Below are 18237 nucleotides of genomic sequence, written 5' to 3'. Positions count from 1 at the left end.
TTTGCCATTTAATGACGCTCTGCTGGATCCGGTGTTAGAGGTGTGGAAGAGGCCGGCATCTTCCCCAGCAGTTCACAGAGCCGTGGCCAGGAGGTATCGGGCGGCTCCGACTGACCCTGGTTTTCTGTCTAGGCATCCTACGCCGGAGAGCTTGGTGGTGCAGGCCTCCTGTTCATCCAAGTCAGCGCCTGGTTCTTTCCCGACGGTGCCTGGGGACAGATTCAAAGAAACTAGAGGCGCAGTCCAAGAAGATTTTTTCGTCCTGCAGTCTGGCGTTGAAGGCCACCAACGCAACCTGTATCCTGGGGAGGTATATTCATGCTCTGATGGATGACATTTCCTCATCATTTACAGAGCTTCCCCAGGGTCTTTTGGATGTTGTTTCAAATGCCCAGGCTGCTGCGACCCAGATTATCCAGACTGGACTGGATACGACCGACTCGGTAGCCAGAGCAATGGGCACAACTGTGGTGGCAAGGAGGCAGGCCTGGCTCCGTAACTCGGGCTTTTCTGCGGATGTACAGGCCACATTGTTGGATCTCCCGTTTGATGGGGACAAACTGTTTGGAGCCAAGGCTGATTCGGCCTTGGAACGTTTTAAGGAGAGCAGGGCCACGGCTAAGTCGTTAGGGCTCCAAGCTCCTTCTTCCACGGCCTCTTCCAGATTTTTCAGGAGGTTTCGTGGATTTGGGCGTGGCTCTTCCTTTCGGGGAAGATATCAGCAACCTGCCTCTTCCCATCCCTATAGATCTTTTAGAGGGAGAGGTAGGGTCCGCACCAGAGGAGCCTCTCAGCAGCACTCTGCCTCTTCCTCGTCCTCTGGAGGGGTGCAGCAGGGAAAGCAGCCTTAGGCTTCCACCATTTCTCACTCACTCCTCTCCTGTAGGGGGAAGATTACAGCAGTTTCTCACCAAATGGAAGACTGTTACAACGGACACTTGGGTTCTCAGTATTGTGGGAAAAGGCTACACCCTTCCCTTTCGGGAGTTCCCACCCCTCATCCCGCCCCGCCCTTCTTATTGTTCAGAAGAACACCTCCTGTTGCTAGAACAGGAGGTACAAGCCCTCCTTTCAAAGGGCGCGGTGGAGTTGGTCCCAGAGCAGGAAAGGGGTCGAGGATGTTACTCAAGGTATTTCCTGATTCCCAAGAAGGATGGTCGTTTGAGACCAATCCTGGACCTGAGGATCTTGAATTGGTTCCTCAAGCAGGAAAAGTTCAAGATGCTGACCCTAGCACAGGTGCTTTTGGCATTGAACAAGGAAGACTGGATGGTGTCTGTCGACTTGCAGGATGCTTACTTTCATATCCCGATACTCAAGTCACACAGGAAGTATCTCCGGTTTGTGGTGGGATCGCAGCACTATCAGTTTGCGGTCCTTCCGTTTGGTCTTACTTCAGCACCTCGAGTCTTCACGAAGGTGATGTCGGTGGTTGCGGCAGAACTCAGAAGGAAGGGGATAGCAGTATTCCCTTACTTGGATGACTGGTTGATCAAAGCCAAGTCCCCGGAGCTTGTGTCGCAACATCTGCAGTCAACAACCCAGTTGTTGTTCGACCTGGGTTTTTCGGTGAACGAGCCCAAATCTCACCTAGAGCCCTCTCAGCGCCTCCTGTTCATAGGGGCAGTACTGGATACAACATTGGGTCGGGCCTTTCCTCCGCCTCAGCGGATTCAAGATATTCAGGATTTGGTTCCAATGTTTCGAAATGGAGCGGTAGTTCCAGTCCTCAAGGTCCTTCGTCTGCTCGGTCTGTTTGCCTCCTGCATTCTGTTGGTCACGTATGCTCGCTGGCACATGAGGGCTCTTCAGTGGTGCCTCCGAAGGCAGTGGTCTCAACACAAAGGGGATCTAGAGAGTACTGTCAAGATCTCCAGAGATGCTGCTGTGGATTTGAAGTGGTGGATTGCAAGCAACAATCTTTCACAAGGAAAGCCGTTCCAGCAGTCGCCACCAGTGGCCACAGTCATAACGGATGCTTCCACTCTAGGGTGGGGAGCTCATCTGGGGGATCTGGAGATCAAAGGCCTTTGGTCTCCAGAGGAACAGATGTTTCACATCAATCTGTTAGAGTTACGGGCTGTACGTCTGGCTCTCAAGGCCTTCCTCCCTTCCCTTCGTGGTCAGTCGGTACAGGTCCTAACGGACAATACTACCACGATGTGGTACATAAACAAGCAGGGAGGAGTGGGGTCGTACCTTCTCTGCAGAGAAGCTCTTCGACTATGGTCCTGGGCAAAGGACCATCAGATTTGCTTGATAGCAAACCATCTGGCCGGAGTCTTGAACGTGCGTGCGGACAGTCTCAGTCGCCAATTCTCGGCAGACCACGAGTGGTGTCTCCATCCAGATCAAGTCCGTTTAATCTTCCAGAGGTGGGGGTTTCCTCGGGTAGATCTGTTTGCCACTCGAGAGAACGCGCATTGTCCGTTATTCTGCAGCCTCCAGTATCCGATGCAGGGAGCGTTGGGGGACGCGTTTAAAATAACCTGGTGCGGCCAGTTGCTTTATGCGTTTCCTCCCATACCCTTGATTCCTCGAGTATTGAGGAAGATTCGCCAGGACCGGGCTCTAGTCATCCTAATAGCTCCGGATTGGCCAAGGAGGGTATGGTACTCCGACCTTCTCCAACTCTCAATGTGCCCTCCGCTCCGTCTCCCTTTCAGGGCAGACCTCCTCTCGCAGTCGCAGGGGCAGGTTTTACACCCCAACCTCCAGAGTCTGCACCTACATGCCTGGAGATTGAACGGGGCAACCTGAGTTCCTTCTCTCTCCCGCCTGAGGTAGTGGATGGTATATTAGCGGCCAGGCGACACTCCACTAAATCTATCTACGCTAATAGATGGTCTAAATTTGTTGCGTGGTGTGGAGAGAGGCAGATTGATCCTTTGCATGCTCATCTATCGGACGTTTTGTCTTTTGCTCTGTCTCTAGCGCAGAAAGGTTGTGCAGTGGCTACCATTAAGGGTTATTTATCGGCCTTGTCAGCCTTCATATGTCTTCCAGACCAACCATCTTTATTTAAATCCCCTATTGTTATCAGATTCTTGAAAGGTCTTCTAAATAAATATCCTCCAAAGCCATTCGTTATGCCGCAATGGGATTTGTCCTTGGTCCTGACTTTCCTTATGGGGTCCCCTTTTGAACCTATGCATTCTTGCCCCTTTAGGTATTTGGTTTTAAAAACAGTCTTCCTGATAGCTATAACATCAGCAAGGAGAGTGAGTGAGTTGCAGGCCTTATCAGTAAAGCCCCCTTATACAACTTTTTATGGGGATAAGGTGGTGTTGAGGACCAAGGCTGCTTTCCTCCCGAAGGTTGTTTCACCTTTCCATTTGGCTCAGGCAATTACTTTGTCCACGTTCTATCCTCCGCCTCATCCTTCCTAAGAGGAAGAAAGACTGCACCGTCTGGACCCAAAGAGGGCGTTGAGCTTCTTTATTGATAGAACAAAGGATTTCAGGCTGGAGGATCAGCTGTTTATTGGATACGTGGGCAAGAGGAGAGGAAAGGCAGTCCACAAGAGAACACTATCCAGGTGGGTTGTTCTTTGCATTAAAATCTGTTACTCTTTGGCAAAGAAGGATCCTCCTGAGGGCATTAGAGCTCATTCCACCAGAGCTAAGTCGGCCACTTCGGCCTTGGCCAGAGGTGTTCCTGTGGTCGACATCTGCAAGGCCGCAACTTGGTCGTCCCTTCACACTTTTGCAAAACATTACTGTTTGGATTCTGAGGTTAGAAGGGACGGCCATTTTGCACGGTCAGTGCTGCAGGATTTCTTGGTTTGACCATTTAGGCACCCACCGCCGGGCGTGGTACTGCTTTGGGACTCTATTCATTAGGTGAGGAATCCACAGGTAGTTGTATCCATCAGAAGAACGAGTTACTTACCTTCGGTAACGACTTTTCTGGTGGATACATTAGCTACCTGTGGATTCCTCACGGTCCCACCCGCCTCCCCGTTGCCTTTCTGGTCTTACCAAGTAATCCTTGAGTACGCTCCTCTTGGTCTTCGAGGGTGCAATAGATGTTGTATATAATATATTTATATATGTATATATCTTTGTGTATATACTTGATGTGTATATATATTTTAAAAAGAGAGAGTTATATATATATAAAAGATTTACAGTTATTCATGCAATGTTGTGTATTTTTACAATGTTATGGGATGTTGCCTTGCTCTTTCATTGCATTGCCTGGTTGTTCTCATGCACGTAAAAAATGATTGGTACTGACGTCGGCACGTCGTCGAGGACCTCTTATTGCCTGTATGACGTCAGACGGCGTCGCGTGGGCTAGAGTGACGTCCTCGTCGACGTGCAGAGACTAGTAAGAAGATTTCCGTTGAATGCTGGCGCCATGGGAGTATTCATTAGGTGAGGAATCCACAGGTAGCTAATGTATCCACCAGAAAAGTCGTTACCGAAGGTAAGTAACTCGTTCGTTTATTCAAATCTCCTATTGTAAATAGATTCCCCTCCTGCTGTTCACCATCAAGACAGCCTTCTTAGTGGCATTAACATCTGCCAAGAGGATGAGTGAGATGCAGGATCTTTCATCCAAACCTCAGTGCTTTGCACTAGTGCCTCTTTCCTCCCTAAGGTGGTGACCCCATTTCACCTGGGTCAGGATATCACCCTGCCCACCTTCTTAGCTCCCCCACATCCCTCTAAGAAAGAGGAGCGACTCCATCAACTAGTCCCCAAAAGAGCATTGTTGTTCTACCTTGACTGCACAAAAGAGTTCCGGGTGGATGACCAACTCTTTGTGGGGTACGTGGAAGTGAAGAAAGGTCTTGCAGTGCACAAACAAATCATTTCACGCTGGGTCGTTCTCCGCCTACAAATCTGCTATGCTCTGGAAAAAAAGCAGCCGCTTGAGGGCTCATTCCACCAGGGGCAAGGCTGCTGCTACTGCTTTAGCAAGAGGTGTAGCAGTCCTGGTTATCAGTCATGCTGCAACGTGGGCGTCTCTGCACATGTTTGCCAAACACTACTGCTTGGATAGTCAGGCCCGCAGAGACGGGCACTTTGCCCATTCAGTCCTACAGGACTTTAGTCTGAAGTGAATTTATCTGCAGCCCTCCACCAAGAGGTTATGGCTTGGGTATCTATTCTTAAGATAAGGAATCTGCAGCTAGAAGTCTCTATCAGGTAAAAAAGTTACTTACCTTCGGTAATGCATTATCTGGTAGAGACTAGCTGCAGATTGCTTACACCCACCCCTGCCGCCCTGCTCTGCAGACTCATATCCTAGTGTTAAGGATTGTCCCTTTCAGGGCCCTAGTTTTGTTGCACAGACAAAAATGTCAGTTCTTTCCATGGCTCTGCGATTCTGGCGTGGAAGTTTGTGGAAAAGTACACATGCCTAGGTGGTGTCTTTATAGGTGATCATGACATCACAGATGGTTCCGATGCCACGCAGATCCGAACTATGCTACCCGATGGTGCACACACAAGTGTATTGCTCAGCAAAAGTTCTGGATTCCAAGCTGACGCCTGGAAATTCTAAAGGTAAGGACTCTGCAGCTAGATGGTCTCTACCAAATAATGCGTTACCAAAGGTAAATAACTTGTTCGTTTAGTTACCCAACCTTATTAATGTCAATTTGACGACTTTAGTAGAAAGGAAGACAGAACCTGACCTGCTATTAGCTACCATATTAGGCATAGAGCTAAGACCTTAGTGGTTAACATACTGTGCTAATTCACTGACTTCAAATGGTGTGATATAAGCCAATCCAACCAGTAACACTTGTTGATCTATTTGTTCTGGAGCACATTATTTCTTAGATTCAGAGACTAGATGAACATTATCTGTAGAAGCCAGCTTTGCAAAAGTCAAAACCAGCTTAGTCCTTGATTTCAAACCAAAGTCTCAGCCATACGTGCAGGAAGATCTATATGAAAATTGTACACCTAAAAACAGTGAAAAATCTTCATGTTCAAGGACATAGACTCCAAATGAGTGACTTCCCTGCAAAAAAAAAAAACTTGACCTGTTTTTAAATTCTCAAACGAAGCCATATTCACTGTTGTAGGACAAGGCTAATTTACTATTTTCAGTCGAGTTCTACCCTTTCGTAGAGCAACTGCATGATGATATGGGTTGGTGTATGTCCAGTATTTTGTAGCAGAATGGTGACTGCAGATCCTATTGCTTCCTATAGGGCTTGCACAGTTATTTTCAGAATGTCCCTATTTGTGAGCATATCCATAGTGTTAGAATTTGCTGTGTATATTAATTATATCCTCTCAAGCAATTCTCAAGTGTTGGATCTTAAATATATTTATGAACTTGAATTATTCCCCATCGACATCCCTGGCAATATCAAACAGCAGCAAACCGTTTTAAAATTACCATGGGCCTCAACAACAGTGTTGGTTTAGTAGCACATAAGGACGACGAAGCGGATGGGTCTCCCAAAAAAAAAAAAAACAGTCCAAAAGTCTTCAGAGAACTCCTCGAAATCTAAAAGCCCTCTCAAGAGACAGTCTACAAAATATACAAAATCTAAGACATCTTCTGTATCTGCAACACAGAAACAGTGTCAATCTGAGCTCCCAACGCCGCCTCCACAGGTAAAACCCAGATTAAAGAAACCATCACCGACGAGGTTGTCTACGACGTCACCATCGACAGCACACGCGTTGACGCCTGCAGTAGTTACCATTTCCATGTCGACGCCAGCCTCTGCAGCATCCTCGTCAACTGTAATCACATCCTCGTTGCCTCTATGTCCTATGGTTTCTACAGCGACGACGCTACAGTCCACGGACAACGCCATTGACGACAACAGCCTCGACGATGGCACTTCTACAGTTGACAGTGCACCGTCAACGGCACTTCCAGCGAATAACATTTCTGGGTGCTATTTTAGACACCCAACTACTCAAAAGCTTATCCAACATCGGTCAGACAATCAACCTTAATCAGACTATCAAAACGCCTTCAAGCAAAAAGGTCTCCTTCAGTCCGACAATACAAATCATTAATCAGGATGATGTCATCCTGCATCATTCTCATTCCACACTGTCACCTTCATATGCGCCCGTTGCAAGAAGAACTCCTCAAGCATTGAATGCAAACTCCAGGATCTTTCGAGGACATTATACGTGTAACCCAGAAAATGATAAAATCACTCCCTGGTGGACAATTCCGGCCAATCTGTCTGTAGGGCTGCGGTTTTTACCACAAGCCCCTCCATTAACAATCCTAACAGATGCGTCAATGGACAGAGGGGGCGCATTCCTGCAAGATCGTCAAGTGAGCGGCAAATGGCCAAACTCTTACCATATGTTTCAGATCAACCTGTTGGAACGAAAAAAAGTCTTCCTGGCATTACAGTCCTTTCTCCCACGGATTCAAGGAACATCAGTGCTTGTCAGGACAGACAATACCACGACAATGCACTACATCAACAAACAAGGCAGAACTCATTCCCCCTTGCCTATCCCAGGAAGCTCAGGACATTTGGAAGTGGTGCATTCACCATTCAATCTCCATCAGAGCTGAACATGTCCCAGGAGCTCAGAACACCATTGCAGATTCTCTGAGCTGGTTACCAACATCGACCCACGAGTGGGAATTAGATCAGCATACATTAGACAACATATTCCGTCAGTGGGGCAAACTGAAATTAGATCTTTTTGCAACCTGCCAAAAGCCGATTCTGTGCAAGCAGGCATCTCCAAAATGGGGTCGTGGGGGGATGCATTTTTTATAGCATGGTCAGGGATTTATGCTTACGCTTTTCCCCAATCCCTCTTATTCCAAGAGTGATACCAAGATCAAATCCGAACCATGCCAAGTAATTCTGATAGCCCCAGCGTGGCCACGACAACATTGGTACACAGAACTTCTGCTGATGTACCCATGCCCACCCTTAAGACTACAACCAATTCCATCATTGCTCACTATGAACCAGGGCCAAGTGAGACTTCCGGATCCCAAATCTCTGAAATTGTCCGCATGACTCCTGAGTTTAGTGAATTTGGCCACTTAGCCATTCCAAATGACTTGAAGGAAATTTTAACCAAAGCCCGGGCTTAGAGTACCAACAAAACATACCACCAGAAGTCAAAAAGGTTCTGCTTGTGGTGCATATCTGCTAAAGTACACCCCTTATCTTCATCTCCAGAGAAAGTCTTACCTTATCTCCTTCATCTGGCACGCTCAGGATTGCAGCACGCATCCATTAAAGTTCACTTAGCAGCCATCTCTCGTTATAGAAAACAGGCAGGAAAACCATCTCTGTGGTCTCATAGACTCATAAAACATTTCATGAAAGGTCTCTTCAGGTCCTATCTGCCAGTCAAAGACCCTCTGCTGGCATGGCAGTTGAATACAGTTCTAAGCCAGTTTAGAAGATACCGTTTGAGCCTCTTCACAAGACAGAAATCACATTTCTTACTTGGAAAGTGGCACTCCTCTTCACGCTTACATCCGTGCGTAGTGAGTGAAATACATGCCTTCACAACACAATCTTGCGCACAAATCCTAAATTTATTCCCAAAGTCCCATCTGACTTTCACTTCAACGAGCCAATAATATTGAAGTCATTCTTTCCTAATCCGCAAACGGCAACAGAAAAATCTCTTCATTGATTAGATATAAGCAGATGTCTCAAATTCTATCTGGACAGAACGAAGTCTTTTCATAAATCAGACCAGCTTTTCATAGCATACAGTAACCCCAGAAAGGGGTTACCAGTTACAAAGCAAGCCATTGCTCGCTGGATTACATCAGCAATTATCCTCTGCCATAAGAATGCTGGTCTACCTTTAGACTCCAAGGTGCGCGCTCATTCTACCAGATCAGTATCCACCTCCTGTGCATTGTTTTTGGGAATTTAACTTCTGGACATCTGCCGGGCTGCAATGTGGAAGAAAGCCCACACTGTAACAAGGCACTACTGCTTGGACATTGAAACGAGCAGAGATGTGGCAGTCAGTCAAGCAGTCCTCAGACATCTATTCCAATGAAGGTGAGCCCTTTTTATTATCACCCACAATCCATTTTATTTCTATATCTAGGTGTACACATTTGCAATAGTTTTCCGTGGTTCACTTTTCTTATGCTTAGCGTAGTTGAGCGAAAACAAGCATTTTGAATGTTCATACCTCTTTTCATTATATATGTCTATAGAAATACCTATAGAAAATGTTTTACTGCTTGCTGTTCTGATTCAAGCATGTGAATTTATGAAATTTCCAATACTGGAGTAAGAAATAAGTTACTTACCTGTAACTGTAGTTCTCCAGTATTGGAAGCTTTCATAGATTCACATGAGACTCACCCAGTCCCCTGCGGAGCTCAACTTCAGATTCTCAGTGTTACCTATGATTCAGCACTACTGCTTGGAACATCTGAGGAAAGGAAGCTCTTCACAGGCGGATTCTAGAGGGTGGAGTAATCTGATTGGTGCATCCTGAAGTTTGGTCCTTTTGTCTAAAACGTCTGTGATAAGTTACTAATCTGAACAACTTATACATGTAATGTATTACTATGTTAGTGAATGATATTTTTTTTTATAACACCGGGGACTCCCATCTCGATGACGGGGAAGAAGTCAAGCATGTGAATCTATGAAAGCTTCCAATACTGGAGAACTGCAGTTACAGGTAAGTAACTTATTTCTTTTCCTGAGCTGAACTTACAACTTAAAGTGTCTTCAGACACCTCTACCCACAAAAAGAGTGGAGCTCCCACAGAATAACCCTCTTAGCATGATGATCACTAGCCTGAGGCAAACAACTGCAAAAGTAACACACTCTAGACCCTCTGACTGGCTTCCAGTCCCCAAATGTGACTTAATCTGTGTTAAATATAAGTCCAACTTCAACGACGACAACAATGGTGGCACCGACTAATACCGGAACACTGCTGTCACTAAAACACCTTTGATGTCGATGACAATAGCACCTTCGATGTTGAGATCATCATAATTATCATCACAAGCGACACAAAGAATGTCCTTAGTCCTGATGTCGAATACATCTCCAACTACCCCAATCGATGCTGAGCTAGAAGTCAATGACGCTGGAACAGCAGTCTTTTTCCACACCAGCCACTTTTTCACCTATTCAAGTTACTGCAAAACATCCTACGCACATTCTTAAGTTTGAATTCGTGGGTGATTACAGTGACCAAGATGCTTCACACACTGCCTATAGTCCTATGCAGTTGGACTCTGCTTCCTGCCTTTGAAGGGGACGCAATAGATTAGAAAGATACTAGTCAAGAGTATGATGATCAGCCGAAGACTTTTGTTAATGATCACTCTTATAAGCACTGTCAGGCCTATGCACAATCTGATATGTTTCAATTACCTGATACATTTTTGATGGAAGTGCAACAGATAATCCTCACATTTCAAAGACTTCTCCTAAAGCAGCCAGTTGAGCAACCATGCTATCCCCTCTTCCGCCTCCATCCCCTCCACTGCCGCTGTTGCCACCTTCAACATCAATGCCACCACCTCCACCATTGTCACATTCAACACCACCTCCATCTCCTTCACCTCGGACAAAAACCTCGAGATACAGTGACACCAAGACTGGTCGCACCAACTCCCAATGATATTGGAGACAAAGATTCTTCTGATTCACCCTATTCTCACCGGAGGGAGAGGGTGAGTTACCTAACGATGACTCTGCAGATAAGTGGAATGTTTGTAATATCTAGCCTCGCCATCACATCAGAAAAATATTGAGAAAACATTGATTGCTCATTAGACACAGTACACAACTACAGTAGGAGACTGAATCTTTCCTGCAGATGAGTTTTAGAAGACCGCCATATTTGAAACGGAGGCTATGTTGTTAATTTAAGCAGGAAAAAAAAGAAATACAACTAGCTCCGTGAAGAAACCTGAGGGCGTTTATATCTGCATGAACTGTTCAAATTGCAATTTTAGGGCTAAATAAAACCGAGGTGTACAATAAATTTCCACATGGTCTGAATTTGGGACTGGATACATTGTAAAAGCACATATGTGGTTTACAGCATATTATGTCCATGTGGATAAAGCTACTCTGGAAGTACTATAGGACCCTTAAAGCATTGCGTACAAGAGCACTACTGCAATATCTAAAGACTGGATTTACAGCAGCCATGGGTAGAACACTGAAATATCACCCGCACTAGAAAATGTACACCTTTTTAGAACTGAAAAAGCTGAGCAGAAATCCTAGAGAAAGAGACAGCTGACTATGTAAAAAGGAAAGTACTATGATTTTCAAGTGCATCACAGTGATAAAGGGTCTCAGCAAGGATGGTGAGCTACATAGTCGGCTGATATATTCGGTCCCATAAGTCTGTGTAACCTATGGTTCTTTTGGAAACCGGAAACCTCCTTGGTGAAGTAAAATGGTGGCTGTGTAGAACAATCAGACAGAAATGTGAAGCAATGTTTTCTATGTTTTGGAATATGAGATTATATGACTTTATTTGGTGAGTATTTGATTTAGGGTGAGAAGACAGTAGTATGCACAACCTATGGTGGGCGGTTTTCTGTTAAGAAATACAAGAATCCTACTTCCTAGGTCGCTATGAAGGGAAAAAATACCTACTATAGCCTTAGAACCTGCTGTAGCGTGCTCTACCGGCCATTAAAGGCCCGCTCCCGCGTTAAAGGCCAAGCCGAAAGATGTGTTACCTAAAACAGTGAGGGATACAAGGTGTAGGAGTCATTTGTCCTTCCCAGCTCACTGTGCTCAGTGGCATAACGAAACATGAGGGCCCCCTGCAAAATACATGGAGGGGGCCCCCGCACACTCAGGACTGAGTCAGGTACCCTTATCCATGGGGCCACTGCCCATGCACAGTGCCTAAGGGGTCCCCCTGTAACTGGGGTGGGGTGCCGCACCACAGGGGCTGCAGGGGCCATTATTACGCTTCAGATTGTGCTATACTAGAAGGATTACATTTTATGAATTACAAGGAACTCTGTGTTAAAAGCAGCAACCCACGTAGCCACCTACATAAAATAATAATCTGTCATCTGCATGTTACATGATGTGCTTTACTGGAGCTATTAACCCTCTATGCTACTTTGATTCAAAACTGGGACTAAACACACAAATCTCCCCAGCAAGTGCATTATCCTCCAAAGTTTTCTTAGTATTATTATTCCCTGAGATTTACTGGTCACACAAAGGATCTATGCAGCAAATGCCTTAACCCCATAAGATACTTTAAAATGCAGAATTTGCCAGCAATTAATCATAACAGATTTACTGCCATGTTCCTCCTTGTTGCCAATTTTTTTGCAACAGAGTTTTAATTAATAAATGTAGATGTTGAGGCTCAAATTTTGCATTGGGTTGCATCAGTTTTAAGGTAAAACTCTGACGCAAAATCTAATGTACTTATGACAGACATGCTAAGCATATGTGTGAGGCCTTAAGATCTAATGTCACTTCTTGTGGTGTCACTTCCTGTGAGGTCATGAGTTGTGATGCCACTTCCTGTGATGCCATGTGCGATTTCATGTTCCGTGATGTCATGCACCATGATGTCACCTGCATACTGCCTAACTTGGTTAGTCTGCCCACTTCTCTGTTTAGGACTTGTGCCCTGACTCTAGATCAGGGATGATGACGGTGCTCCTCCTTCTGCTCGCCTCATGGCCCCAAGGCTCTTCTTGACATGTTGACAAACTAAGTGCAAACCAGCGAGCAGGCCGATTCTAGGAGTTAACGGGCAGCAGGAACTGTGGCTGACTGAAACGCCTTTATGCTGCTATTATATTGGTGGTCACCTTCTGAGCAACACCCCTCCAATATTGTGGTTTTGATACTTTTATGGAATGGCAGTGGCTGGGCTAAATTATTCTTTCTTTTGTTAAATGTCACTTGCAAGGGCCACTAAATAATGTGTTTGTACTTTTTCCATGTAGTCTAAGATGTAAGAATGCCTAATTTGGCAGCTATTTGTAAACAGTATTGTTTTCCACTTCTGTGTATATTTATGGATATGAACCTTATGTTTTTCAGGATACGCTTACTGAATTTAAAAACTTCGACCCATCCTGTCTGTTACCGTATTGCCCAGATTATTGGACATACTTTGGCTCATTGACCACTCCACCATTATCTGAATCTGTAACATGGATCATTAAAAAAAGACCAATACAAGTCAGTCCAAACCAAGTAGGTGCTATGAGTATTACTCTCTGATTCTGTTAAAATAATTGTAGCACATCATGAAATGTTGAACTTATATATTCCAACAGTTTTTATTGTCATGCCCTGAAATGAAAATGTGTCCTTTGTTTTTATTTTTTATTTTTTAAATTATTTTGCATTTTTAGCTTTTAGTTTGTGGTTGAATGCTTACCCACAAATGCCATAGTGCCATCTCCAGCCTGCTATCTTTTTAAAAAAAAATGTTTTAACCTCGATATGTTGTTAATCTTCATATGACCGGATCATGCCCTGCTGTCTGTGTCTTGATAAATGAGGGGCCAGGGCAGCCCAACCTTCTATGGTACCAGGAGGGCTGTGAAAAGAGCCACACTCTGCATCAATACCATTTTGTTTTCCTTTCTTTCAGCCCTTACAGGCAACATTTGTGGAAGTATTACTTTGAAGCTTAGGCAGTGTTTATGTTCGTTAGCCTTTTTCTCACAGCCTTTTATAAAATGTCTGGCATTGTCCTTTTTTTGTGACCATCTTGCCTCAGCAAGTAATCAGATTCTATTTTTTTTTCACATTCTAATCTTTTTATTACCATCGATTCATATTTATGTATTCAATGTGTAAATGTGACGTAACTTTTCTGTAAAATGACTAGCATATCTGTTAGAAATTGGGTCTCTAGTTGGCAGAGGAATGCACCTTGTCCAAGTAGGGACCACAATCATAGTCGGGGCAAGTCGGTTACATAACATAAATTAGCCTGTGCTCACCCTCTGATAGCTTGGCGCAGCTCAGGCAGGTTTAGCTTAGAAGCCAATGTATTTGTGCAACACAAACACAATCACAGAAGATACACCACAAAAAGACTATACACAAATGTAGAAAAATAAAGCTTGTTTATCTGGATAATTAAAGATCAGAACAATACGCATCCAATTTGTCAATGGTTAAATATTCACTTTGGGGGATTAAGTAAAACAAGGTTGACAATCGATGATGTAATAGAAGAGGTGGACTCCTCAGCATGCGTGCATGTTGATTCCACAGACTGCTGTCCGGGATGCACTGCTCTCAGGGAGCGGCTGAGTGATTCCTGGGCACAATCACCAGGAAAGCAGGTGGGGATCACGGGTAAACTGTGAGGCGGCTGAGTTTAGCAAGGCTACTCCAGGTGCTTGAAGAAATCAGGCACCGAAGGTTGGCAGAGCCACTCGAAGTGAGTGAAGAAAGCAAGTGACAATGCCCAGCATGGTCGTGCAGGGTGTTTGAAGGGAGTGGGTGGTGATAGCAGAGTAGCTCCAGAAGACTGAAGAAAGCAAGTGGCAAAGCTGCTCCGTGTGATTGAAGAAAGCAAGTGGCAAAGTCTGGCAAACTGCTTCAGGGTGATTGATGAAATCGGGCAGCACAGGTTAGCAGAGGCACACCCGGTGATTGAAGAAAGCAAGCAGCAAGGTCTGGCAAAGGCATTTTGGGTGATTGACGAAAGTGGGCGGTTAAGGTTAGAAGAGCCGCTCCGGGTGATTGAAGAAAGCAAGCGCCAAGGTTCAGAAAAGCCGATTGGGGTAACTGAAGAAACCGAGCGGCAGAGGAAAGCAGAAGCAGCTCTGAGTCACTCTAGGTTTGGTGGATGAGTCTTTGGCTACCGAGCAGAGATCAGCTGGCAGCAGGGCAGCACAGCAAATGCAGGGAAGTGGTTCCTGGGAGCAGTCAATCGTTGCAGAGTGGCAATATTGGCACACAGCAGTCTTTACTTAAGCAGCGTTTCCTTGAGTCCAGAAGTGTACTGATTTGAGTGGGTCATGGGCCTAGTGCATACACTAGAAAGTGCCTTTGTTGTGGGAGGGGGGGGGGGACTACAAAAGTGTTCTTGTGAAGTGCACAGGTCCACCTTTCAGGTCAGCCTCGGCTCCAGACTGTCAGTGGGAGGTAATCAGCCCCTTTGTGTTGACTCTGATCACTACCCTTTGAAGTGCAAGTGTGAGCCCTTCCCAACCTTCTCCCCAGTAAGACCCATTGCAGACGCAGTTGAGTATCATGTGTTGTGGGTGTGTGAAGGGAGTGCACAAGTGTAGCTGTCACCTACCCCAAGGCTGCAGTGTATTAGAGATAGGCTGTAGGGAAAAAGGCAATAAGTGCAGGCGAATGCCCACTTTCTAAGAGTGGCATTTCTAAAATGGTAATAATAAATCTGACTTAACCAGTAAGAGGATTTATTACTACAATTCCAGTGGTACTAAACCTGATGTAGCTACTCATCTCAGATCAGAAACTACAGCTTAAAGGTATTGTAAGGAATTCCCAATGTTGGCCTATGAGAGGGGCAGGACTCACAGTAACAAAAAACGACTTTGGGAGTTTTTCATTACCAGGACATGAAAAAGTAAAAGTATATGTCCTGCCTTTTGTTTACATAACACCCTGCCCTTCTGGCTACTTAGGGCCTACTTTAGGGATGGCTTATATGAAAGAAAGGGGGAGTTTAAGGCTTGGCAAGAGGTTTTAAATGCCAAGTCAGGATTGCAGTGAGACTCCACATACAGGCTCTGCAGTGGTAGGCCTGAGACGTGTTTACAGGGCTACTTAATTGGGTGGCACAATCAATGCTGCAGGCCCACTAGTAGCATTCAGTTTCAGGCGCTGGGTGTATGATATACAGGGTTTTACATGTAAATTAAATATGCCAATTGGGGATACACCACTGTTACCACGATTTAGGGGAGAAGCACATGCACTTTGACCGCTTTTCACTGCTGACCAGTGCTAGAGTCCTAAGGCCCAGGAAAAGATACAGCAGCAAAACTGCGGGGTAAAGGCAAAAAGTCTGGGGTAAGACCACCCTAAAGGTGCCAGGTCTAACAACATAATTGAATAGGGATACAGCTAGCATAGTACTGTTAGTACCAACAAGGAGATAAATAACTGAATAAAAAGTGGCCACTTGATATCCAAATCTTTATTTGCACTGTTAATAAATAACATTGGAATCATACAGTAGAAGCAACAAGTATTGGCATTTCATCAAAACTTTCAGACATTTGTATAGCTGTCGTAAAAATTAAAAAGACAGATTTAAAAATATTCTGTATCTGTTTTTGTGCAACTGGAGATAAAGTGCAATTAAGCATCGATTTTCAAAGCACCAAACTGTACGCAGGTTACATGTGACTATTTCCAATTAAAAGTAAGTTTCAGCAATCCAAGCTAGTGAAACACAGAAAGAAATGTTTTCATAGCGAATGTCTGAGTCGCACTGGCTGGGACTATGGTAATAGTCTAATCAATCTGACTCTTTTCATTAGATTAATTCGCAGCAGTTTCATAATTTGTGTGAATTAGCAAACAGCTCCTTCAGGAGTCTTATTAGCTTACCCCATTCCTTAGACCCCTGCGTGGATAAAAAGTGACATTATTGGATTACTTCAAAATAGAGAAACATTCCCAATTAAAGTAAGTATCTGATAGAGACTTCTACCTGTAGATTCCTTACCTTCGAATTACCCCAAACGTCAGATTGGATTCAGGAGATTTTTTTGTGAGCAGTACACCTGCATGCCGATAGGTTGCATTGGTCGGCTTCGCAAGGCAGCGTCTGCGCGGAAAGTGACATTCACGTCACCTATGAAGGCGCCACCTCCACACGCTGACTTCAGTTATTTTTCTTTCTGTGCCAGTTAGCACAGATCTGGAGAGCGCTACCCTCTGTCACATTTTGACTGCCTTTTTTCAACATTTTGTCGACCCTCTTCTTGAGGTTTTTACTCTACTGGTGTGTTGAGGGAATGTCTTCGAGGAAAGCAGGTTTTAAACTTTGTGGCGCCTTTCACTGCTCCATGTTGGTTACAGGCTCACACCTCGTGTGGCTGTGGTGTCTGAAGCGCGACTACAACTCCAAGTGATGCTCCGACTGCTGGGCCATGGAGCCGAAGGCTTTGAGGGAGCTGCCCCTAAAGCTGCTAGCAGCCTGGCAGGCGACTCCACGTTGGTCTCAGTCCCGGTCAAGAGGAAGGTCACAGGTCTGCTCCAGGTGCCCCTCTTGGGACAACATCTGCTTCATCCTACTTCAAGTCACTGTGACACTCTAGTAAGGGGCACAAAAAGCACAAGAAGTCAAAGTGTGCTTTGCCTTTTCGTCTGTCGGCAGATGCAACTAAGGAACATCGACATTCAAATTGCGGCTCTGCCAGGGTGGACTCCGCACCTCCTCGCATTTCCAGGAGCCGGAGCAACCCCCACTCAACTCAAGGAGATTTACGAGGCCATGCGCCTAGTCTTTGAGGGGACTGAACAGTTGAGAGTGCTTCCCGGCCTTGCGTGGTATGAGAGGGGTCCCCTTCTGGTTCTGCGCCGGTGGCTTCGACCTTGGGACTGATGGGCTCCCATGGATCAGGACCGGTGCCAGTCATGCCATCGCAACCTTCCCTGATTCCGACCCTGATGCTCCCGGCACCAGCCCCATTTGGATCCCTGAATCAAATACTGAGCCCAAACGGTGTTGACTGATGCCGATTCCAGTGCCGACAGAGCCAGTGTGTCCTAGGTTAGTGCTTACCCTTATTCTGAAGGGCTAGACCTTGGGAAAGAATAGGAGGGGTCAATGGACCCTAAGAATACCAGACACAAGGTAAGGAAAACATGGACTGGTGTGAGGAACTGGGTTTTGACACATCTCCAGATACCAGCATGCTGTCTCCCCCTACCGTGGCTAAGGAGGAGGGAGCTACTTAAGCTATTGTGGTGAAGAGGGCAACTGAGGTCCTGGACCGTGAGTTGCCTTTGGTGGCAGTCAAGAAGTACATCTTAACAGGCGTGCAATAACCTGGAGCTTTTTCATCCAGACCCCTGCTCCCTTTTCACAATGCCCCCACTGACGTCCTTCTGGGTACCTGGTCCAAACCCAGCACAGGGGCTCCTGTGATCAGGACCTTTGCCTGCTGCCATTGTCCCACACATGGGACCCAGGTTTGATCACCCTGCACCGTACCCCAGAGGACTTGGTGGTCAATGTTTCTACCTCCCATTGCGCGTTCCCTGCCACTCCCCTGGTCAGGGACTCCAAAAGGCTGGATAGCTTTGGCAAGAAGATTTTTTTCTT

The 18237-nt window shown here is 45.6% G+C and overlaps 1 protein-coding gene and 1 long non-coding RNA gene across 3 annotated transcripts in view; one reads left to right on the top strand and one right to left on the bottom strand.

The window, feature by feature from the left end:
* The window catches only part of LOC138267632 (uncharacterized), a 193552-nt gene that overhangs the window by 44978 nt on the left and 130337 nt on the right, over positions 1–18237 (bottom strand). The window lies entirely within an intron of this gene.
* Positions 1–18237, top strand: part of CA5A (carbonic anhydrase 5A) — a 312741-nt gene that overhangs the window by 261816 nt on the left and 32688 nt on the right. For both annotated transcript variants that reach the window (XM_069216726.1, XM_069216725.1), the window contains exon 6: positions 13002–13157. In XM_069216726.1, coding sequence (XP_069072827.1) covers positions 13002–13157 — 156 coding nt within the window. The remainder of the gene's footprint in view (positions 1–13001; positions 13158–18237) is intronic.

Source organism: Pleurodeles waltl, chromosome 12 (genome assembly GCF_031143425.1).
Source record: "Pleurodeles waltl isolate 20211129_DDA chromosome 12, aPleWal1.hap1.20221129, whole genome shotgun sequence".
Taxonomy (NCBI): Eukaryota; Metazoa; Chordata; class Amphibia; order Caudata; family Salamandridae; genus Pleurodeles; species Pleurodeles waltl.
The sequence above is the reverse complement of the archived record's forward strand: the minus strand, read 5'-3'. Positions and strand labels throughout refer to the sequence as shown.